Raw genomic sequence first — 25,594 nt, forward strand, 5'->3', positions numbered from 1 at the left:
TTATCTACGCTTAATATCTATCACCTCTCTTTTAAGGTTTTTCGTTTAAATATGAATTGATTAATTCACGGAGTGCCAGCCCGTAACATTTTTTTCTACTGAAAACGTGGCACCCGTACAATTATGTAAAACGTATCATGATACAACAACTAATCTAAATACGCGCAGTTTCACCCTTCACAAATACTCTGTTGTAAGCGCGCTTACCTCGAGGGACTTGCTGGTCCTGGAAAGCGCAAAAAGAAGCGTGGATATCCATGTTTTTAACTAAACCAGCACTTATGCTGCCTCACGCACCGACACTGTGATCTACTCAAATCGTCTGCAAGGCCTTTCCAATACACAATGTGAATTATATTTTGGCTTGTCAACTCCCTGGTCATAAAACAAAGTTTAATGGTATCACGTGCTTCCCAACAGCCATTCATGACAGCGCGCGGGTGCCATAAATAACCCTGCAAGTTGCACTTATTCAATAAGAACGATTACACTGATGTGAAGAGGAAATAAAATAATTAATTTTTCTCATAAGGGAAAACATTTGACTACTGAAAGAGAACAAAAACATGATTTCTTTCTTTACACAACTATATGTTTGTTGTAGGTTATTTGAATGTGTGGTCAGTTTTGCCAGTGCTCCGTACAGCCCATGTGCACTATAGCCGTGATGTGCATTTAAAAAGACCAACGTGTGAACTTCTCTGGGGTTTTTTCTCACTACAGGTTTAAAGCAGTAAACAGCAATAAATCGCATTCATGTTGTAAGCCCTCGATGTGAACTAATTTAAAGTCCACGTCCTTTATCTATTTGGCGACAGTATAAAATGCTGCTATTTAGCTTTAAAGATGTGTATTTGTAGCCAAGAATTCATTTTGTACAATATGCAGCATTCCAAAACAGATCTACTAAAAACCCAAGTAGAAATAAGGCAACACATCCTCTGAATGTAACCTATTTTCTGAATTTAACATGTAAACAACTAAATATGAGAACAGCCGAAAAAACATATAGACAAAAAACTTTAAAAAATATTTAAATGGGCCATTACTTTCACACCTAATTTGTACCAATTCCCATTCTAAGTTCAGTAAATAAACAACTGTTTCTTAAAATAAGTTTGTTTTTGAAACCTAATTTTCATTTGTACTGTTTTATATTTTAAAGTCATGTATGTTATTTTGCATAATGTATTAAGTAAAACATGCTGATTTAAAAAATAATCTAAAGAAAAAAATATCTGAAGACTAAAAAACGTTGTCAGTCTTTACTAAAACAGTTAAGCTTCCTTATAATACTGCTAAATTCAAACGTAATAAAAGTATTGTTCATTTGCCACCTAAAAAATAAATGCAGCATGGATCTTGACCAAAAATGCAACATTTGCATAAAATGCTTTTTTGGAAAAACAAACTGTTGCTACCACAGGCAGTGAACTGCCTTAGTAATATAATTAAAAAATTGAAGATTTTTGTAGTTAATGATTTTATAACCCCCCCCCCCTTCCCCCCAAATGTCATTGTTTATTTACCAACTAGCTTCAGAATTTAAGAAATGGCAGAATAAAGATGACGCAAACACGGCCACGGAAGTCTCTGTGTGAGACAATAGTGCCGTCTATCGGTAAATGCGGTAATTTCACACACACACACACACACACACACACACACACACACACACACACACACACACACACACACTCACACACAAACACACACACACACACACAAACACACACACACATACACCGCCCTTATTTTCTTTATTTGTATAACATGTTTACAGTTAACAAAACTTGTTACACTGTAGCAATAGCAATTCGGCTGTCATTATTCTTCATATCATGGAAATATATACTTTAGGCGTTCAACATGCACCGTTGCAATACAAAAACCCTTTAATGTTCTTTTTTCGATTTTGATTCTCTAACATTTTGTTTTATTTGTTGTTTTGTTTTTGTGGTGTGTTCATTTGATTTGCGTTAAAATATTAAAGCCATTAATAAACCACGTGTCTCACAATGTGATCAGCACATAGCCAAATTCGTCATCCTCAGCTATCTTTTTTTATAGCTATATTTATTATGCGTAACACTGACATACGTTTTTTTTTTTTTACCTTCAACCACGATTTTATTTAGGATTATCTTAAAGAACTGGGTATGTTGCATATTGTTAAAGTAACCAGATTTCTCACAGTCTAAACAAAACCTGCTTGAAGCGTTAAAATCACGAAATAATTGAATTTATGCTTGGCTGTTCTTGATACATTAGCGTCTCTTTTGTAAATTTGTAAGAAATAGAACGAACTGTTTGCTAGCGACTGTGCGCTATAGTTATTATGCTCTCGATTCTGCACATTTCTCTCCTTCTCTTGCCGCATTGCAGTAAGGCTGTAAATAGTTGTGCAGCTGTCTGTCAGCTATTGGTGAAATACTGTCTTTGTTCCGCAACCCCCAACTGCCCACAAGACTGCACCATTCTTACAGCTTGGAATGAAATGCACTATAAACACAACTTCTGCAGTTTTTTCCCCTTCATGTATTTTATACTTAGAACGAAACGTTTCTTATTTAATATTGTAGAAGAAGGTATTACCTGACAAATGTTCCTGTTGTTTACAGTATTGTAGATTATTGAATTTTCGTTTGCAATAATTGGAAAATGTTTTCAGAGTTGGGATTTTTTTTTTTACATTAATTTATCATTAAGTACGCTTTTTTTTGTCGAACTCTGCTATTACAACAATAATACAACCAAAACAATACATTGTCATTGAGGATAATGGTGATGATAATGATATCAAATTATTATGATATAATGATTTTTGTTATTATTTTAAATAATAATACTATATTATTTTTATTAATATCAATAACACCAACAACACCAGCAATACTACTAGTGCTACTACTACTAATAATAATAATAATTATTATTATAACACAAATAATAATAATAATAAAAATTATAATCATAATAATAATAATAAAATGATATATAACAATATATTATTGTTGTTGTTATAATAATAATAATAATAACAATAATAATAAAATATTAATAATAATAATAATTGTTATTCTATTATTATATATTTTATTATTATATATTATTATTATTATTATTATTATTATTATTATTGTAGCAGAAAATATCTTATGACATTTTACACGTTTGAGAGTGTTGTATTAATTGTACAGTACAACTTTCAAAGCCCTCAAAATAACACTAAAAAATAAAAATGGTAATCAGCCGTAGTTTGTAGTACCTGTGAAGCTGTATGGAAATTTCAGTTGGAGTTAAACGTTCAGCCTTCTTGTTCTTTTAATGTCATGTTAAGAAAATGTTTTTTTATGTTTATTTTGAAAAACATAATTTAAAAAATCAAAAACCCGAAAAAGCTTTTAATACACTAAACTAGTTGATATTAGCCTGTAAGTGAGCTATTAGTGTCAGTTTAAACAAAAAAAACTTGACAAATCGTTGGTGGTGCTGGCTATACATGAAAAACTTAATAAAAATACAACTTACCCAACAAATCCGGATAATCCATATCGTTGAGTCAATTGTCAATACGAAACACTTTTATGTTTTGAAACCATACAGTATGGGCGCTCTGTCGTCGAAAAGAAAAGAAAAAAGGCTTTGCGAGAAGCGCGTTTATCTCACTTCATAATCTTATAATTGTATGAAAAACTAATGCGAGCACAGAAAATGTGTTTGGGTTTCAAGGCTTTAGCTGCAGAATGCGGTAAAAAAATCGCTCGTGAAATCAGGAAAAGGGGCCATGAAGACGCTTGCCTTATGCACATGACCAGTGGCATCCAATGACAGGCAATGCAGGCCCATAAAATGCTTTATTGCCAAGCCGTAAATTGTCTTCTAACAAAAAGGAATGCAGGGGCTGCTGCAAATTCTCTCTGTTCTGCGTATATGTCAAAGGTTGTCTTACTGCTGCGAAAAATGCACAATTTAATATAACAAAATGAAAGTATATATATATATATATATATATATATATATATATATATATATATATATATATATATATATATATATATATATATATATATATATATATACAAGACAATTTCTACTACTACAGTAAATAAATAAATTACATGACATCTAACCGTATTTCTAGGTGGAGTCTTTCTTAGAGGCATGCTTGGTATCTGCAAATAATAAGCAGATATAATCATCGGCAACCTTGAGAGCTCGTGCAAGTGGACGTTGTAGAAGAAGGGAAATTCTGATTTAGGCGCCGATATTAACCGAGGTACAATTTGAAGTTGGACTATAGTAGTAGGCCAGCCTGTTGCGGTGTCGTAAAGAGCTTCTGTCTTACAGTCTTCCTGAAATGTAATTCCACATACACAATTCCACGTAATTCTACAAGCGCTTGGCTAATAATTTGCAGCTTCTACCTATGAAGCTTTTTTAAAAATCACATTGCGTAATATTCGGACGTGAATACACTAAAAAATACGCGGTCGATTCTGTATGGTGGTTGGGACAAAACAATTTAAATGCTAAAATACGCTGAACAAATGTAATTAAATGCAGGTGTTATTGAACGTTATTTAATCAATCACACACTAAAAAAGAATGTTTTATACACTGTGTCCATATTACAGTATCTAAAACATATTATTTGTTTTAAAATAAATTTGTCTTAAAAGAATGCTTTCGTCCTATTGTATATTGTGTTTGTTTACAAGCCTTTGTTTGGTTTTATAATACAAATACATACAAACAAATATAATTTATTTGCAGTACCCATTGGTACTTTTGGCAGTTTTGTCTGTTAATTGCTTCATATTTAAATATGTGTAAAGTTGTATATTTATAGACACTAGTTTTATTTTTCACCACCATCTCGAAAATATTTTTTAGTTTAGTTGCACATCACCATTTTCTGGATTTCTGTGGTGTAATTATTAAACAATTCGTTTGTATTTGAACATTTTTAAGCGTGAGTGAACGACTTACGCATTTACTTGAAACAGCCACTAAACGCAGTAGCCTAATTCCAAAGAACCATATTGCCCTCTAGCGGTAACATTTTATTAAAACCTTTTACATGTTAATAAAATTAAGCCTTACATTTATTTTTGAAACAAACTTAGTTAAAACATTTATTAAAACTAATTTCCCTGAAACATTGATGATTAGTGACAAGAATTTTTTTTATTAAAATTTGCCCTACTGAGAAAATGACTTTTTTATTTACATTTTTAAAAACTCCATTGATCAAGTAAAACAAATCGTTTACCGATAGTACTACGTACATCTAATAAGTGACAATTAGATTTTAAGCGACAGTCAAAGTTAAGTGTCGAGTGGAAATGCATTTGGCGAATAAACCTGACTTTCTGTGTGTCGGGGGTCGATTTCTTTTCAGTCTCACCGACAGGCAATTTATAGACCAGGCACCCCGTAAGAAAGTGTCTGCATTTTTGTTTGTCAGCAACAGACTCAAACACCCAAATAGAACGTTTTCAAAGCAAAGTGCAATTACTGTCTTCGACCATAAACTCATTTAGACCAGACGTCTGGTCTTCTCTATGGCTTTATTGGACCATGTTTCCTGCTCTTACACAATTCTAAAGTAAGATAAAATATATTGGGGTTCTATATAGCAGCATTTCTCAGTGACTTATAAAATATGTATTTTAACATTGTAACTGTTTTATAGAAATGTTTTTAAACACTACACATTTTGTCTTAACAGTGTTTATTATTGCAGATACAGTATATATTGTAAAAATGCATGTTTTATTCAGTGTAGACCATGCATAGACGTGCATTACTTTGCCAACAGGAAGGACAAGTATTGCGGAAAACATAAAAATAAAAGACAACAATCCTTCGTCTACACGTTATGTGTATGGCCATCGTTGAATGCAGTTGTGATCTCTTCTTTTAATGACATTGGGGACAGACACAAATTAGATACTACGAACAATGATATCCTAAAGTTAAGCTTTATTTTTAACAATATTTTAAAGCCTAAATGAAGCGTGTAACTTGTCTTACGTCTATAAAATTAATATAGACCTATAAGTAGATCGGCCTTGTGCACTATTTAGATAAATTAAGTGCATTAAAAAAAACACCAGCAAAATGCAGGAGCATAATTGGCGGGTTTACATATTTGTTCAAACATTTGTAATACGAACTAACACATATGAATTATTCTACAACTTTCCAGTCCAAGATCTCCCAGTTCAAGAGAACGCAAATGTAATGTAATGTCTTCTCCATGGGGTTTTGAAAAAAAATATCCAATGAGGCCCTAAACAACCTGTATGTAAATGTTACATATTCCCCATATACAGAGAGGACACGAAGCGATACTGTCCGCAGTTATTTATTGAAGCTCTTGGCTACCCCTTTCTCTGTTCATCTTTTTCATTTTCATTCTTCTATTTTGAAACCAAATCTTCACTTGCCTCTCTGTCAAATTAAGAATTCGTGCAACTTCGTAACGACGATCTCTCGTTAGATACATGTTATAAAGAAATTCCTTCTCCAGTTCCAGTGTCTGGTATTTTGTGTACGGACATCGCTTCTTTCTCGTTGAACGTGCATGAATCCAGTTTGCAGCTGGGTTGCCTGTAAAAAAAGTAATAACCCAATAAATTTAGGTTACAAAAGTAATAAACAGCTGTACAACTTACACGAACGGGGAGGTGGTGATTTTAAATTAAGTGATTGCATTTTTTTCTCCTGTGTTTTGTTTATATGTAAACACGTATGTAAATATTATTAATAGCATTAATGCAGTTAATATTACGATTGTTACAAATGCCTGGTTTACAACATCATACATTTCCTAGGGCCTGCGGTAGCAGTTCAGACACTTTTATTGGTTAGTAAAACCTTCAGCTTTACACACCCTGCTCGTACAGTCCTGACGGTTGTAAATCGAGAAACAATTTCTTTCACTTACTTGAGTCAAGTTGTGGATGTTTTTCGTCTTTTGGTTCGCTTTGGTTCGAAAAATCGTTGCCAGTCGTTTCTTTGGTAGTTTTTTGTGCGCACTCTACCAACGCACTGCAGCTGTAGTCAGGGGTCGCTGAGGAATCTGGGCCACACTCCGAACCTTCAGTTCTTTTCGGCGGCAAATTTTCCGTCTTTGTCCCGTACTGGCGACTGCTCGAATGGAAGCCAGAAAAAGAGAAGTGGTTTGAGATCGGATCAACCCAAGAGCGCACGTATCTGTTGTCTGCACATGAAGTATGAGACTGGTGAATGTACGGATGATAAATTCCGGACACCGTGGACGGCTGATGAACAGATGACCAGGATGTGGGGAACATGGTTGTCTTGGGAGCGAAGCTACACGCATTAAAATCCGTATTTTCCTCTACACCTGACGGCCTTATGGTCGCCGAATTGGAGCTCTGAACACAACGCGCTGCGTACACGTCCTCCGGCTCGTGCCCCATTATAGAGTCCACATAATAGTTGCTTAAAGCTGAACTGCTCGTCATTTTCGGATCCCCTCGTAGTCATATAAAAGGTTACACTGTTACGGAAACGTTGCCTCCACAATCATAGTATTTTTGCTGGCTCAAACTTCAGTGATTGGATACATGAATCACGTGATCATATTTACCAATACAGAGACTAAATCAATCCGCTGATAACGGTATGGCTAATTTTGTATTTGGACAAGATTAAACGTAAAGAGGAATATTTTAGTGAGAACGGATATCTTGGTAGCATTTTTAAGAATATCTGCGTGTTTGTAATTCGCTGAAAGAATAAAAAGGGGGAGGGGAACGGACTATTTTTATATACCCAAATTAATATTAATATTTTTATATAACCCAATTAATTGATACACCCAAACATTTTCAAAGATTGCCTCTTTTCTCAGTATTGGTGCCTGCATTTAAAATTTTAAGAGTAAAATCTTACAGGCTCTCGTCTTGATATGCTCTATGTTCCAACCTTGTGAATTAATAGAGTAGTGAGTTTTAAGCCCTTGTAAAATAAACGCAATAGCATGCCATAAAGTTACGAACCACATTTCTTCGTAGATCCAAACAATTATTTTACCTTATTTGCATGGTTTTTTATTTTGCCTTGTTTCGTTCATAAACTGTTTATTGATCGTATTTATTTTAAATAAAGTATGTGATTATGCCTATCAATAAAATCTTTATGAGAAGCATCTGACTGTGTATTAAGATATCATTTATAGAACAGACTGTTGACGGTATAAAGTAAAATATGTATCTATGGCTGCTTTAAAAATAATAATGTAACGACACATCGTCTATCCTCGGCTTATTTCACCATTTAAATTCTTGCAAGTTAATATAATTAATTATTATAATATAATATTAAGGCAGATATAATAATATAATACTATAATACTACAATACTACTATAATAATATATTACTTGCCTGTCAAAAGTAGTTTTTTTTGCTATCTAACAACTAATTTATTTACACATTATCACTATAAAGCATTTTATATATTTGGTAATGCTTTACATATTAAATATACACAAGTAAATTTATTGTTAGAATGCATTTGACATCAATTTCTTATCCTTATTTGCAAATAATGCGCTTATCATTGTAATACTTTCTGCGATATATTGAAACGGGACTATATACATTTTCTGTTCAATTACAATTAAAAATACATAGAATACATAAAAAATCAGTTATTAAATTGTATTTTAAACTATAGTGTGTATTTGTTTTCTTGTGAATGTAAATTGAACTCTTGTTCATGTAAACAGTGTATATTCGTGTGTTAGAAAGCAAGAGAGAAGTACTTCGCTAAAGTATCGTATAAAAATCTTTTGTATTTTGTACAATAAAAAAAAATTAAGATGTTTTTTTGTTTATTCACGAATAAATCACTGTTTTGTATTAGAATGCATATGTTGTTTTTAAAACACATTATAACCTAAATTAAACATCGTAAATTCTAAAAAAAAAACAGACAAAAAAAAGATACTTTGCGAAATCATTATCATTCAAATTACGACCAATTTAAGCATAAAAAGCAAAAGTTTGAATTTCTGCTTAAAAGAAAACAGACCTTCTATTACTGGCCTAACATCTATTGTCAATATTTGATTTGACCCATTATAGTTAAAATTAATAAAATATTTTTTATATAAATAACATTTTATTAACGGTTATTTAAATAAAACTGTATTGATTTACAGCAATTACTGATGCCATAGCCCAATATATTGCCATAGACTCAACCTTTAATACACACGTTTGAAGTGGAGTTATGACAATATCGCAATAACAGATCAACAAAACGATTTTACAAAGGCAAGAAAGACAAGACCATACCATTAACAGAGTTCGTGCCATATTTACATTTTATGGCTTTTGATAATGGAGTGGTTAGGGGAACAGTGTTTACACATAAATAGCTACTTTGACAAACTATTTATTACCGGATACATGCCACAAACATGCACTGTGGATAAATATTTTAAATTTAGATATCACGTTTACTATACAGAACCATTCACATGGTAAGAATTCACATAAATCTACAAGTTTATTTGAAGATGAATGGATAGCATACTCTTTGCTTAAAAACCGTAAATGTGCTTTCAGGTCCAAAGAAACAGTTTTCCACGAATTTCAGTTTTGTCTCGTATATTATACTGTCCCCAATGAAAATAAGCACACAATGATTTGTGTTTTTGTCACATTTAGACCACTCCATAACCCGTGAAACATAAATGATATAAACAAGCCATAATAATACTTAATTACTGGTACGTACAGTAAAATAATATTCTGGTGGATTTTACGATCACAGTATCTTAGCGCGAAAAAACTACAATTGTTCAATGTCCGATAGCATCATGTTAAAGCATGTCATGTAAAGACAGAGAAAGGAGGTCGATCTGGAGCATAAACTTCACGAAATGTTCACGAAAAGGTAAGATTTGAGTTAAGTTCCCGGATTCGGTTTTCTCTGCTCATCTTCTTTAGCTTCATCCTGCGGTTTTGGAACCAAATCTTCACTTGTCTGTCGGTGAGGTTTACGCTTTTACTGATCTCTAGACGGCGCTCTCGAGTCAGGTACATGTTGAATAAAAATTCCTTTTCTAATTCCAATGTTTGATACTTTGTATATGGGCATCTCTTTTTCCTGCCACTCTTCGCAGTTAACCAGTTGCTTGTAGGTGTATCCGTTTTGCAATCTGTAAAACAAACATAAAAATTACATTAATTAGCATGGGCTTTCTGCTGTTTTCTTCGTTATTAAGCTATTGATTAAGCTATTGCCTGAAAGTAATAAATAAACAAATAAAATACCCATTTAAAGATTAAATAAAATTATTATAGAATATTGAATTGAATACGAAAGTTGTTTATAAGAATGATCATATTTTAATTTGTTTACACAACACGTTAACACGTTAGTACTTTATGTTCTAAAGTTCAAGTGCTGTAGAACAATTTACACTATCATTGTTATTGTCTCGTTCATGTTTAGGCTTTAAAAGAGGCTAATCATTTAGACTAGTTGCATAATTACATTATTAATACAATATTTTATCTTATTAGAATTTCTGGGGAAAATGTATTTGTATTTAATTATTTAATTTGTACGAATTTTTCCGATTAAAAATACATCGTATGTAGATGTGTTGCAAATATAATATTACAGCTACATTATCCAAGGAAATAAAAGTCTTTTCAGGAACCGGCAACAAAAGGAAAGCTATTTAATGTCAACGCGCGGCGCCGTTTCCTGTAAAGTCTTTTACTGCAACCCGAGCAAGCCTCTCATTAAACATTACGACTTTCGGGGTTGTTTGTGTTTTATATTGGGTTTTATGATGGTGGAGCGTTCGTATTACAGCACGACGCGATTAAATCCTTTTATTGTGCCCACCTTTCGTTTCCTTGTGTGGCAATTCCGGGCTGGAGACAGACGCTTCGGCAGTGCTACTCTTCTCCTCCTGAGAACTCGCCGTGTTCTCCGGACTTGGGCTGCGCGTCTCTTCCTCGGTCTCCGAAATCTTCTTTTCCGCTTCGGCAATGGAAGCGGAGTGCGGTTTTGGAGTCAGTCGGTTCAGCTGCATCAGTGTATTTGGCGTGTTCGTCTCATGGCTATAGTCCTGGTTTTTTGCCGTCGTGTACGTTTGACTCAGTCTGAAATAACCCGGGACCGGAATCTCCGGACCGTCCACTGTACACGGCTCTGACATTAGATTCGAGTACGCGGGCATCTCGGACGAGCTGACCTTTGCTCTCTTGTCGGAGTACATGCAGCAGTTGCTTTCTTCTTTTATGTTCTGGGAAAATGTGCAAGAGGGCATCTGGTTAGACGCCTGCTCTATTCGGCAGGATCTAGTCGGGTCTGCCCAGTTATCAAGCTGAGGTATGTACGAGTGCACGTTCATGCCAACATTTTGGTGGTTTACTTCCCCCCGTTTGGCAAGAGACGGCAGGAGTCCACAGGTTTGCATTCCATAACTTCCCAATTCTGCACTGGATGGCATATACATAGCGCTGCTGGAATAGAAATTATCTGTTCTGCACGCCCCAATCAAGGAATCTACCAAAAAGGTGTTAGCGGTTGGAGAGCTGCTGGGGTAGGACATTTTGGAGCGGTTTTAAAGAAGACAGAGGTGTCCTTTGTAAGCTGACATATCTAGCAAAACAATCCCCGCGTAACCCGGAGGGTCTCTCTGCAACCACATGACAATCTCACCAATGAAATTTGAAAATGGACTTGAGACGCAGGCTCTTCCCTGTCACGTGTGCAAGCGGACACTTGATTTGAAGCTACATGCGTGTTTAACAGCGACACCTAGAACGCAGACTTGAAATTGGTTTCAAGACGGACAAAAGACGAAGGATTTTAAACACAAATGTTTGTTTTACATGTACAATTAATAACAAAAGCTAAACTTGGAAAGCAGAATTGCCTTTATTTTCAGAAGGCATTTAATCAAATACTATTTGCAGTATACTTTATATGACAAGGAAAATACAACGAACATTGTTATTTAATAATTACTCGTGTTTTCCAACACTGAATTGTAAAAATGTAATTTGTGATAATGCAATAATATTTACTAATATTTTGACGTATTTAATCATGTATATGAAAGCCGGCTAATTCCTATTTGATCATATATAACAGACACCTACACTTTTTGCACCTAAAATTTTGTTCCGTTTGCTGCAGTTTTTTCTCTGGAAGTTGTTTTTTTAATTATTATTTTAATTAAATGCCAGAGTGTGTAAGACTTAATTTAATTACTACTATGTAGTAGTTGGAAAAATCATAATAGTAACAGCAGCAAAATAAATCATTTAAGGTTTATGTTTGTGTTTTAAATTCTGACTTCATAGTGTGTAAGTAAAAATATGATTAAAATAATTAATAAATCTCTAAGTGTTACATGTAGCATAATGAAATCAATGTGAACATAATTCAGTTCATGATGTAAATAAATAATCATGGTTAGTACGTAGTATTTGTATCTTGTAGTTTGTCTTTAGAAACTAAAACAAAGCATTAGTAGTCTTTTTTTGTTGTCTTGATGTAATGCATGTGTAGCTTAATCAGTAAACAAAAATAATTTAAACAAAATAATTTAAATGAAAAGTATTTTATTAAAAACCAAAATACTTATAATACTATATTGTGTGTATGTATGTTTGTGTGTGATGTGATATAAATATATATATATATATATATATATATATATATATATATATATATATATATATATATATATATATACATTTATAGATAGATTAGTTAATACTAATAAATAAAATTCTTGAAATATTATATTCTATATGCTAGTATTTTATACTTGAAAAATACTTGACTAATCCCATAAAGTTCAAACATTTCTATATGTTTTTTGTTTACAGTAATCTGTTTTATATTTTGCATCTCCTACCAAATTGTTGTTACCAACATAAAGTTATTAATAATATTTTCTTTCAAGCGCAGCTGACGATCGAACCTTTGACAAGTCGAAAGAAATCAAATACGCAAACGTTTCTCACATTTTGTATTGCCTTTATGTTTTAATTTATTTTATATAAATGAAATATGTGTTTTCTTTTTTCTCCTACGAATACAAACATTCTGGTTTACACATCAATTTTATTCACTTATTTTCTAAATTAAAAGGCATCAAAATTATATTTACTAAATACATTCTATTCTATATTCTAATTACATTTGCGTATTTGTGCGTTTTTCGTGCTTAATAAATACGTGCTTAATAAATACTGTAGCCATATAATGTATTATTTTAAGGCTTGTTAAACGCATATGATGGTCTATGTATTTAAGTCAAATAAACCATAAGAAACCACTGACCGGAAAATGAAAATAAAAGCAATGCTTGTTAGCAGTAATAGTTAATCTGTGACAACTCAAATCATAATATACAATAACAGCTTCACTGAAATGTGTGGTATGTGTAGCGTCAACTACATTAATGTTATGGATACTAAAATGACTTTCTCGTTACGATGAAAATATGCTATTTGTTTATCTCTTCGGAACCTAAAATCAGAATGGCTAACGATTCTATATTTAAATATAATTAGCCTATTTTAAATATTATTGACTCAGTATTTCATTTATAGTTTGCTTTTATTTAAAGCATTTGACTATGGACTGTGGTCTATTTACATACTGCCACAGTGATATGCTGTTTATACATTTTTTAGAATAAATAAAAACGAAACAATTTACAGTACTATAGTAATATAAATCTTTTACATTCTACATGGAAAACTGTGTATTTTAAAAATCGTTATGTTGCACTGACGACAAGAAGACGAAAAGATTAGTGAAAAAGAACAACAACAAAAAACAGCATTTTATCTAAAATATATAAAATATTTTTAATATTTAAATATTATTAAACAAAACGTGTATTCATTCTTAAGGATCCTGGAAAAAAACATTTTAACCAGACTACTATGTTTGCACGATAACTCAGATGTTGAAAAGAAGATACCTTCAAGATCACAGTCATTGTTGTTGGGGTGACTACACACTTGAATTACACTGCAGCAGTTTCAAACATGTTGTAACTGTGCCCTCGTGTGGCCGCAGAGTGTATGACATCATACCAAGCAAATTTTAGTTTTAACCTCATTTTACAGAAAATATGGGTAACTTTACCTAAACATTAACAGTAGCTCAAACAGCAGCAGTCTAAACATAAACTAAACAGCCTAGTTGAAAAGTATGTGTACTTTAAACAGTTAAACTGTTTAATAGCGTCTAAAAAGTCTTTCAATAAGACATTTGATATATTAGATTATAGATATTTACCACGTCTAAATCTAAATTAATGTTATAATGATGTTATAAACTATATCATTATAAACTGATATTATATATATATATATATATGTATGTATAATTTGTCCTGAATTACACGTGGTATAATAACATTTTAACATTAATAGAGTATTATATATTATATATATATATATATATATATATGCACTAATTTTTATTATTTGCACATGGGTTTATAATATCATTATAACATTAATACAAAACAGTATAACTGTTTAAAGAACACATACTATTTAAACTAGACTGTTTAGTTTATGTTTAGACGCTGCTGTTCATGTAAAGATACGCATAGCATATATATATATATATATATATATATATATATATATATATATATATATATATATATATATATATATACATACACACACACACACACACACACACATATTCATTAGTCGTATTTTAGAGCAAAACAGTTAACTGAAAGGTTGCAGTGTTACCATGTTGTAGATTATACAAGTATTAGGCTAAAATAATTTTTATTATATTATTTTAAAATAGAAAGATCACAGCTGCTTGTATTTACAAATTTATTGTCATTTAACAATGCATAAAGATGTAAGATTGTGTAACATTACTATTAATTATTAATGCGACACATCTCAAATAATTAAAACATCTCAATTGCGATTTGGCAATTATGTATTGATCATGACCTGCCTAGTCAGAATACCAGAAATGTTTGGTGCCATGTATTTTAGAACTCAAATCATTTTACAATAAAGCTACGTAAATTCGTTTAATCTTATATAGAACTGACTGCATTATATGTGTGCATTTTTTGTGGAACCATAGCCTTGTTCAGGCTAGAGAGCTAAGGAATGCAGCTGGTTTTCAATGGGAGGAAGCAGAGCGTTGCGCAGCCATGTTTGTTTATGCTGCAGTGTGGTATATTTCGGAGGGCGTTTCTCAGTTACAACCGTGGAAAATAGGTACTGTTGCTTATTCAGTTAGGTTTAGGTGTCGACCTTGACATTAGAGAAGTTCACATCCAATTTTAATATTTTTGTACACGTTCTATTTTATGCAGTTATTTAAATAAGACATATGCTGTCAATATGCATGCAAAACATGTCTTTATATAGCAATGAATTGAAATAATGTGTAAGATTTTCGTACTTCGACGACTTTTTTATTTTGAAAATTAGTTTTTGTTTCTGTCTGAATATCTATGTTTTTACATACACTTACCTATTAAAAAAAACAGTAAAGCCATGTGCAGCTTTCAGCGCCAAAGTCGCATTTACCCTGGTCAGAGGCTCGAATTGCCCCCAATTTAGACCTTTACAGCTAGACTTAATTGTACTGTCTAGACGCGGTTCAAGGTTTGGTAAACATCCTTGGTGTAAATGAACAAAAAAGTATAAAAGGCATTGAGCGTTAGGCCTTCATGGATCCTTACGCGTTTAGACCATGTACGTTAAGATTTCTCAGTTTTAAAGAAGTCTGCCAACCAAACCATTGTTATATAACTCAATATTAACGAATAAATATAAATTGTGTATATTTTCTCTTTCTACTCCCATTCATACATACATACACACACATACATACATGCACGCCTGTATATAACGAATACATTTAAAGCAGATCTTAAAGAAAGTTTAAAGTATGTACGTTTATTTACTACATTAATATCACATGCTACCAAAACAAATGCATACACCATCCTAATCTAAGGGAAACACGTACTGATTATTGTAATCAAAAAATAGTTGATGCTTACTGCAATTGTGACTTACGTAACCTTACATGTACCATGTAAATTGCAATAAATAAAAATAGATATACAATGTAAGTATAGATTTCAGTGGTAATCATAATCACACAAAAGTTCATGTAAAGATTGTCGTATGTCGAGGTAAGCTTTTTTTTTATGTTTCTTGCCAACGGATCAATTTAGATCCATTTTACATACAATGTACTTAAACTGACATGATACTTTATTGTTTTAATACCAAAAGTTTGCATAGTTAAAAATATACATTAGACCATGTGGTTTTTGCGCATGTGTTTGGTTGAATGCACAGTGTCCCAAGAACATACATAATCATGACGCTGTGGTCTGGCAAAGTGGTCAAAGTCATCATTTTAGAATAAAGGGTTTCCTGTAAAGTACTGTAGACGATCTCGGTTGAGCTTTTTCTCTTTCATTCTTCTGTTTTGGAACCAGATCTTCACTTGTCGGTCTGTAAGGTTTAGCATTCTTGACAACTGCAGACGCTTCTCTTTATTTATGTACACGTTAAAAAAGAATTCTCGTTCAAGTTCTCGGATCTGGTATTTTGTATATGGACACCTCTTCTTTCTGGATTTTGAGCCTAAAAACAAAACAAACCAAAAGATATATCAGGGTTACATAGCCATGCATGTAAACAGAAATTTTGCTCATAATTTAAAGCAAAAACTTATCTTGTTTACATGAAGAACACAAATAGCAACATATGTATATGTAGGCATAATAAACGAACAATTAATATAGCTGATCGTGCACAAATATACATTTTGTACAAAATATACACTTTGTATTTACTTTTCAACAAAAAACTGATAGATGATTTATAGAGACAGAATATCGAGAAACTTAGACGCGTTTGGTTGCAGCAACACTGAATTTGTTGTGTATATGACAAGAAGCTGCTCATGAACATATATATCTTGTAATTAATTAAAATGTTCACCACTCATGTCATTGTTACAGGTTTTTAAAGCAGCTTTTCTGTCATAAAACATTTACAACATTCTTATTGGGTATATAAAACATTTGTATGCTTATAAAGCTCCACATAAAATCGAACCGACAAAGTAATCGTTTAATGTGTTGAATGCGTTTACATACTTGAGGCGTTGTTCCTTTCCTCCTGTCTGTATGTTGATTGTGAAGATTCTTCCTCTGTGGTTTCAGCTGCGTCTTTTTTCGTTTGCTCCATGCTATTTGAGGACATTTTATTACATGCTACATCTCCGGGGACAGTAGACTCAGTCTTTTGTCTGGAGGCCTCAGGGTTGGGCTTTCCACCACTTTCGAAAAACTGGTCAAAACCCTGAGGAAGTACTCCGTTTCGGCCGACGTTGGTAAAAAAATTGCACGCCGAGTTAGAGCTACCGTGATGACTGTAAACTGCCTCGTTTTTAAATAACATTTCTGCCCTGTTTGATGACTGGAGTAGCTCTCGGTGCATTAACTCGTCCGTTGAATAGTAAGAAGCGTAATTTCCCCGGTAATGCCATTTGCTCGGGTGATCCAGTCCATAGTCCCTGAAAGCCACTTCTCGAACAGGTTGTACTTGAGCAATGTTGGACGAGTACGGGAAATTTACTTGACACGACGATGACTGCGGTAAAAACGACGATACTGATGAGAAATCAGGCGCGGAAACATAGTATGTGCAGTTCGATAAATACATATTAGACGCACAGTTTCCGTGATCATCGTACTCCGTCATATCTTGGTTTGGCGTAAGAGAGCACAAACAGGCAGCTTGACTGCGTTAAACTTTGTTCATCTATTGCACCATAGGCGTGTGTTCAGGACTAGTGAGAGAGAAAAAAATCGGAAACCTATGCTGACGTGCAATTCATCTTGATCGATTCTTGAGGTAATTGTGTCATGTGATCCAGCAGAGAAATTATCATATATCAATATCGGTCATCAAAACAGTCTCGAACGGCTAATATGCAAAAGCGCATAGCATGCTATTGGTTGCCTGCGTATTTAGAAACTTCAGCGATTATCTCCCTGTCTCCCTGTCTGCACAACGACAGTAGTAAGTAATAACTAAAACGTTGCAAAGCATAAACGGTTTTGCTATATAAATACGTACTATACACAAAAGAAAGTATATAATAACAATATAAATAACACTATACATTTACACTGGTCAGAGCTAAATTAAGTTAAAATTTTAACTCATACATAAGAAGTATTTCTTAGATAGATTAGAATTTATATGCTTAGGCTTAATCCATATTTTATTAGTTTGTCATTTTTTCTTTACTCAAAAATTCAGTGTCCAGTAGCACATGTTGACTGTCTTTTACCTCTTTTCACATTTTAGATCATTGGCTTTAACACCAGACCCATACAATTTTATTGTCACGCAACATTTAATAACAATAGGAGGAAAATTTGTAAGAAAATTAAATGTAAGTTATTGACTTAAATTATGGTGTTATATTGCGTATTTTATTCCGACATCAAACAGTACTTAAATCATAAACCATGTGGTCTAAATTTTGCGTATATTTCCTCTGCAAAACATGTACACAAACAATAACATTCAAAACCTTTTTCTACTACTTCTTTCATTACTACTACTATTATTATTACTACTACTACTACTACTACTAATAATAATAATAATAATAATAATATTAACTATTCTTATTCTTACTCTTATTATTATTATAGTAAGGTAATACGTTTACGAATATTGCTGCTACTACTGCAGATACTACTACTACTACTACTACTACTACTACTACTACTACTAATAATAATAATAATAATAATAATAATAATAATAATAATAATAATAATAATAATTTATGTTGTCGAATTCTTTGTAGTATTTGTTGTAACAGAAATATTAGGGATTTTACTTACGTCTTTTATTTACAAATCCAAATCAAATTTGTCGAATGTTGTTGTTAAACATCACAACTGAACAAGTAAAATGCGTTAAAGGCTCTTGAAATTGAAGCTGCAGTGGAATTACACTGCCAAGTCCAAAACAACTGGCTTTGAACGTCTGCGGTCTGAGACGACGCGCAGCCGGCAGTCGCTAATAACCGTCAGCACCTAAATCATTTTATTGCTCAGACAAAAGGATGAGCTCTGGTTTTAGCGCCTCTTGAGTGAGTTGTGTAAAAGAATATAGTTCGACACTGGCGCTTTGCTTTCATAATTACAAAAAAATCCACGTACATTTTCATTTTATTTTGTGGATTATTTAATTTCGCATTTGTAAAATTATCCTTTGACTTTATGACTTAAAAGGGTATACTGAGCCTACTGAATGAAAAAACTTTTTTTCTTATTTATTGTATTGTAGTGTTTAAGACTCACTTTTAAAACCGAAATCATGTAGCTTATTTTAGTCTATCTGTAATTCTTAGTTCAACTTTTTTTCTAAACAAGCCAAATCACATATCACATATAATAAATACAATAAATAGTACATATCCACATTGCTAAAGAAGTGAAAATGTGAAAGTAAAAAACAAAAAAAATGCATGGTTGCTCTGTTAGCCGTAAACTAGCACAACAACAAACAGTTGTGGAGTTTTTTAATTTGAATAACTCATTGCAGATTGGTCAAGCCTTTTAATGAGCCAAGTAATATTAGTTTTGAAGATTTCTAACTCAATATATGAATAGGATGATCTGTTTAACGTAGATATTCATGTTAGATGTATTTATTTATTGACTTTAACCTGGCCTGGGTCGCGGTAGATAATGTGTGAATGTGGCTGTAGTAGTGCAAGAGTTCGGACTAACTTGACCTTAACTTTCAGATGGTATATTTTTCGCGCTAAAACAAACCCTTCTCCTGCTAAACACGTGTAACGTGTATTTCTAAATGTTTTATCTTCATGTATTTTCAACGTAGCGTAGTAAGAATGAATTAAAGTTCTGTAATGTTCTGATTTTTATCAATCATATCAATTATAGATTACAATGGTAATATTGTACTAAATAACAAACACAGTGAACAACGATAACCATTTAACATCATATGTGAAAAAGAGTATAAAATATTAAAATAAAAACTTGTTGATAAAAATTAAAAAGCGAACCTTTAGGGTTCATAGAAAAAGAAATAAAAGACTGGAAATCGGAAAATGCATTTGTACTTTTATTTTCAATTTGTATTTCTACAGCTTTTATTCAGACTGATTATACATCAGAAATGTACTTGATTTGATGAATATTCAGTCCGTATGAACGCGGTGTAAAAACTAATTAAAAACAGAAGTGCAATGTACTGTCTAATTTTATGCAGTTATTTTAAATACCTCCGTCAAAATTTTCGCCTGCAAACTTGTGTTCAGAATAGATTATACAATATGCATTATTTCCTTATTATTATTGTTTAATAGCAAATCGCCAGTCAGCATGTCTACCCAGATTTCTTAAATGTCCATGCGCCTTGTTTTAAATACTGTGTTAAAACGTTTAGAACCACAAATAGTCATAATAATAATAATTATTATTATTATTAAACAATTATAAATAAAAGCATATTAGGTCCTAAAACAACAGAAGACAGGACAACACTTGACTGTAATACAGTGATTCACAACAACAGGACATTTGCATAGTAGTAAATCATTCTCAGTAAAGCTAAAATCAGGTAAGATAGGCCTATTTGATGTATAAAATTGTAAAGTTTTCAGTTTACATAAAGGAGATTCGAGTTGAGTGTGAGCCTTTAAACAAACATTTTTATTATGAAACATAAAGGCCTTTAAGAGCAAAATATCTAAAACAATAGTCGTAGGTAAATAATTTAACACAATATATCTTACATTGTAATACGCCCGATTAAATAAAACACTCACATACACACACGTCACTTATCGTTAAAGACAAAGTTAAATGTAATGTTTATACTTTATATTAAAATTATATATCATACAATAAATACGTAATATGTATAAAGAGTAAAATCGAAAATTGATACATTGAAAAAGTGAAAGTTTATGTTCTTGTGCCCATGCAGCAAACATCATTAGCAAATATATCTGCGATATTAATATAATACAAATTTAGCTTAAATGTCCAGGTGCCTTTAACAGTCTTATGCACTTGTAAATCATTGCCAAGGTGAGAAGCCACTTGTCCTCTGGGGTCAAAGCAACCTTTGGTTTTCCTTTAGTAAATGGACAAAGCTTGCTCTCGCAATAACAGCCGTTTCTTTTTCATCCTACGGTTCTGAAACCAAATTTTTATTTGCTGATCACTTAAGTCCAGTCTGCCCGACAGTTCCCTTCGTTTCTGTCGGTTTATGAATTCATTTATCATAAATTCATTTTCAAGTTCAGCCAGCTGTGGCTTTGTGTAAGGTTTTCTCTTTTTTCTGGATCTCACTTGAGTGGGGCTCCTAGATAAACCTATGAGGAAGAAAGACAACAGAATTTAGTTTTACCATTGTGAATCCCAGACATTTCATTTATAAAATATTACGATTGCACACGTTAACAGGGACAGCTGTAAAAGTAAAATAATGCTCTAATATTCTTAAATAAATGCAGCAATACATGTAATTGCTCAAAGAAAACCAATCATCGGACAATACTGACTTAGACCTAAATTGTGCCTCACAATAAAATTACTTTCATAACAAGTCAAAATTAATTTGCGTACCATCCGAAAAAACTGCACCGGTGTTCTGTAAAATCGATGAGGGTTGAACTGGGTGCACAGGCTGCTCAATGCCACTGGTTATCACACGGTCGCTGGAATCCCCTTCAACTTGTGCCAATGTATTTTGCATCTGTCTGCCATAGTTAGAAAACTTACATTTGCTGGTTATTTTAATTCCATGTTCACTGAGAAAAGCGGTCGTTTGTCTCTCCGACAACACTTCATTGGGGTTTGCGTACTGGACGTAGTATTTGCTGCAACTTTCCAAAGAACCATTGTAATGTCCATTTACAGCCACTGAGTTAAGGAACGGTTGCGAATAGCCACTAAAGGCGAGGCTTTGTGGCAAGATCGTGCCTGAACTTGGACAATCCCGCGAATGTGAGCACACCTCTCTCCTGTCGTAGAGCTGTGTGAGCCCGGATGGATGGGCACCGTTGGGCCGCAAGTTGGAAAAGTGCAACGATTCCGCAGAAGGATAATTCAACAGAGAGCTAGCATAGCCAGTGCGGAGCAGACTGTGCTCACACATTTTAAGGAGCAAACCCGTGCGATTCTTTCATAGGTTTTAGTAGCCTCTTAAAAATAAAAGCCACAATAATTGTTGCTGCTGGTATGGCATAGTCACGTGGTATGTGCGACCCGCCCTTGTTCCACTCCACTCCACAACATGACACAAAAGCGGTTTATTTTAGGAAAATCTTTAAAAAGGCCTGCATTACACCATACTTTAGATTTTTCCATCTTTATGCATTATAATTAATAGGGTTTTTTTTGTTTAAAAACCCAATAAGGTGTAAAATAAAATAAAAAAAACACTGGTTTTGATAATTCCTCAAACAGGCAGAAATCTTCCATTTAACTTTTATTACAAATGTCTGTCATTAGCCTACTAAAGCATATATTAATCTATTTTAAACTCTCCGTTTTATGTAAAAAATAAAAAGCACGTATATTTACTATTTTGACGTGTTAAATATTTTAAACATGTATATACACACAAATATGGTCTAATTTAAAGCATTAACATTGTTGTGAATTAATTTTATTTCATAAAAACATCAAACTGGCGAACATTTTAATTACAACCTATTATTTAAATAAAATGTATTTTTACCTGTGTCTAAATACGTGTCTAAATCTTGTTTTTCATGTTTTGCATTTTTTTTAATCATGCATTGCGTAATTATTGTGTTTATTGATTTTCTTGTAATCTGAGTACATTCATTCAATGTTAACATAAACTGAAAATGTCACTAATACTGCTTCATTTAAATGTGCAAATTATTTTCATGTCAGTAAAACCTTGACTCTGTACAAACTCAATAAACATAACAACGGTAAAGGCTACTTAAAATATTACAACAAAAATTTATACAAAAATAATAATAATAACCGGAAGCAATAATTCTTCCAATTTCTTTGCATGAAATTGCATTGCACTTTTCAATGCAATGTGAAAAACCCATAAAATTGATGTGCAACTGCATTATTTGGAAATGTTTTAAACATTTTGGAGACTAATCCAAACGTTTTTACGTAGATTATTAACTTCTTTGCTGCATAATTTATTTTAAAGGCATATTCTTCGCAACAATAATTTACTATTTAACATTTACACAAAAACATTTGTTAATATCAAAGATAAAAAAATGTTCATTCGTTTATCTGTCTTACAGTTTCTTTATTGGTAAAAGTTCCATTTGCAATTTGCTTTACTCTTTGTAATGGAAACACAATAATGTATTCATGTAAGACACAGTAATTACAAGGAAAAAGGGAATCATTTGTGGAAATAACTGAATGGCGTATTTATTTTTGCACTAAATTTAAAATGAAATTAGATCTGAGCTATTAACAATGCTAAGCCTAAATTTTAATAATTCGTATTCTAAAACATTTCGTATATTGTTTAAAACTGTAGTCATTAAATCGACATAATTTCCTAGACTATTGCCTGGTGAGCACATTTAGCCTTTAAAATTATTTAAGCAAATTTAATGGCAAAAACAATCATCAGAAAAAGTAAAAAGTTAACAAGGCAGCATTTTCACTTAACTTAGGATGGCAGGGAACATAAAAATAGGCAGCGTAAAATTATTAGACACTAAAGGATTCTTGAAAGGTAGACGCCTTAGAGTATTATACGGGAATTTTACGTTCAGATATCTTACCTTAAGTAACTATATCCAGTAACTATTATCCTTTTGCGCGGTTAGATCATGTGGCAAACGGTAAACGGGCCTGGAAAGACATGGCGACCTCCTGGCTTTTACAAGCCTTGTAAATACATAAAGGCATTGAAACAAGATTCTTTCCAACGCTCCGAATTAATCGCGCAGACCTGTCTATCGCATCTACTTAACGTGCTAATATTCAACGACATCAACATTTTAAAATCACGAGTTCAAGTCCAGGCGCAGTTTAGCTGATGAAGTCCAAGTGCACTGAATCTACAGATCATGTTGTAGCTTTGACATCAAATAATATAGACTAGTACCTTTTTCTTTTACACAAAATCGTTCCATTAGGCCTATATTGTTTATGTTATGATGACAGTTGACGATGCAATGTAAAACCAACTTGATGTTCTGCTTTAGTTTAGTCTCGCTGTCAAGAGATGCTTCCGCATGCTTTTGACCATTTAGCGGAGAAGTGGGAAGTGCCTTAGCACTACAAGAACTTGAGGGTGTAAGTTATCATTTTGGATTACAATCCTTTTCTTAAATAACTTTTTGAAGAAAAAAATTATTAACTCATTATCTTTCTTTACTAAACGTTTATTAAAATCGTTGAAATTACATTGTTATTGCACTATTGTGTAGCAAAATGTTCACTACAAAACCAGTAGATGGCAACATTCTACCAAAAATAGTTCATGTTTATTCGAGACAGACATTGCAGTCAAGGTCGAAGCTGTGATTAGTGAGTCAAGGTCAACGGTAAAGACAAAAGTTATTTTAGATATTTAGAAAATTATTGTATAACGTCACGTTATTGGTTTTATTAAAAAATAGTCCAAAAAAGTCAAATGTAGAGCAGCCCATACATTAAGAAAGCGAAATGTCTTTGTAATATGTAATACAGGGTATTTCTTAACACGGTTATGTAAAGTGATAAATGTGTTTTTAACAATATGTAGAGCACCAAGTCCCACACATTAAAGGCCAAAAGGCCATAACAGTATTACAAAGAAAGTGAAAACTGTTTTACAATTCCAAAACTAAAAGTGAGATACCAAAATTATATTACATTAAGTTCTTTAAACAATAAAATGCAACATTTCAACTTATTTATTCACAAAAGTAAGGTTATCGATTAAAAATAATAACGTCTAAAATACTAACTAATTTTGTGATTATTACCACTAATAGCTTAAAATAGCATGGCAGTCTTTTGCTCTATTTTGTCCCAATTATGACTGGCACAAGACTTTAATGTTTTTATAACTGTCAACAAATAAAAGGGCACACTGTAATCACTTTAAAACAAAGAATTACTTTTTTTAATTTTATAATGAATAAATGTAAGTATATTATGTTTTTTAAAAATATTTAGGCATATAATACAATAGATCACTTAAAATGTTCCCCTTATTTATAGAATTAACAGTAGTATATCTTAGGTTTAATTTTTTTCATTATGAATTGTCTATAAAATTACAATTTATCATATTGTTATAAGAGCTATGTACATTACATTTCGATATAATAGATCCCCATTTCTGTTAGTCCACACTACTTCAAGTAATTGGTGTTACAAATAATGTTTAAAAAAAAAAGATTGCATGGCATCATATCAACTCCAAATTCAAAAGCGAGAAGTCAAAAACTTCATGTAAAGTTCTAACAACTAAATGCAA

At 32.5% G+C, this 25,594-nt stretch overlaps 4 protein-coding genes across 4 annotated transcripts; all 4 read right to left on the reverse strand.

The window, feature by feature from the left end:
• Positions 1-6,262: 6,262 nt before the first annotated feature.
• On the reverse strand, positions 6,263-7,499 carry hoxd9a (homeobox D9a). The gene is made up of 2 exons (XM_063005449.1): positions 6,956-7,499; positions 6,263-6,618 (listed from the first exon to the last, which is right to left on the reverse strand). The coding sequence occupies exons 1-2, from the start codon at positions 7,497-7,499 to the stop codon at positions 6,374-6,376; spliced, it is 789 nt and encodes a 262-aa protein (XP_062861519.1). The 3' UTR covers positions 6,263-6,373.
• Positions 7,500-9,931: 2,432 nt separating this feature from the next.
• hoxd10a (homeobox D10a) lies at positions 9,932-11,616 on the reverse strand. Its single transcript, XM_063005448.1, has 2 exons — positions 10,905-11,616; positions 9,932-10,206 (listed from the first exon to the last, which is right to left on the reverse strand). Exons 1-2 carry the CDS (start codon positions 11,614-11,616, stop codon positions 9,932-9,934), a joined length of 987 nt encoding a protein of 328 aa, XP_062861518.1.
• A 4,725-nt stretch (positions 11,617-16,341) lies between these two features.
• hoxd11a (homeobox D11a) lies at positions 16,342-17,824 on the reverse strand. Its single transcript, XM_063005956.1, has 2 exons — positions 17,203-17,824; positions 16,342-16,684 (listed from the first exon to the last, which is right to left on the reverse strand). The coding sequence occupies exons 1-2, from the start codon at positions 17,807-17,809 to the stop codon at positions 16,455-16,457; spliced, it is 837 nt and encodes a 278-aa protein (XP_062862026.1). The 5' UTR covers positions 17,810-17,824; the 3' UTR covers positions 16,342-16,454.
• A 3,416-nt stretch (positions 17,825-21,240) lies between these two features.
• hoxd12a (homeobox D12a) lies at positions 21,241-22,264 on the reverse strand. Its single transcript, XM_063006415.1, has 2 exons — positions 21,733-22,264; positions 21,241-21,479 (listed from the first exon to the last, which is right to left on the reverse strand). Exons 1-2 carry the CDS (start codon positions 22,262-22,264, stop codon positions 21,241-21,243), a joined length of 771 nt encoding a protein of 256 aa, XP_062862485.1.
• Positions 22,265-25,594: the final 3,330 nt, after the last annotated feature.

Source organism: Trichomycterus rosablanca, chromosome 12 (assembly GCF_030014385.1).
Source record: "Trichomycterus rosablanca isolate fTriRos1 chromosome 12, fTriRos1.hap1, whole genome shotgun sequence".
Taxonomy (NCBI): domain Eukaryota; kingdom Metazoa; phylum Chordata; class Actinopteri; order Siluriformes; family Trichomycteridae; genus Trichomycterus; species Trichomycterus rosablanca.

What these genes read in the sequence shown, in the direction of transcription:
- hoxd9a (XM_063005449.1), bottom strand. Translation starts at nt 7,499, where the DNA reads ATGACGAGCAGTTCAGCTTTAAGCAACTATTATGTGGACTCTATAATG. An exon ending in ACATCCACAACTTGACTCAA is followed by an intron (nt 6,619 to 6,955) that starts GTAAGTGAAAGA and finishes CTTTTTTTACAG; the next exon opens with GCAACCCAGCTGCAAACTGG.
- hoxd10a (XM_063005448.1), bottom strand. Translation starts at nt 11,616, where the DNA reads ATGTCCTACCCCAGCAGCTCTCCAACCGCTAACACCTTTTTGGTAGAT. An exon ending in GCCACACAAGGAAACGAAAG is followed by an intron (nt 10,207 to 10,904) that starts GTGGGCACAATA and finishes TTTGTTTTACAG; the next exon opens with ATTGCAAAACGGATACACCT.
- hoxd11a (XM_063005956.1), bottom strand. Translation starts at nt 17,809, where the DNA reads ATGACGGAGTACGATGATCACGGAAACTGTGCGTCTAATATGTATTTA. An exon ending in GGAAAGGAACAACGCCTCAA is followed by an intron (nt 16,685 to 17,202) that starts GTATGTAAACGC and finishes TTTTGTTTTTAG; the next exon opens with GCTCAAAATCCAGAAAGAAG.
- hoxd12a (XM_063006415.1), bottom strand. Translation starts at nt 22,264, where the DNA reads ATGTGTGAGCACAGTCTGCTCCGCACTGGCTATGCTAGCTCTCTGTTG. An exon ending in CGGTGCAGTTTTTTCGGATG is followed by an intron (nt 21,480 to 21,732) that starts GTACGCAAATTA and finishes TCTTCCTCATAG; the next exon opens with GTTTATCTAGGAGCCCCACT.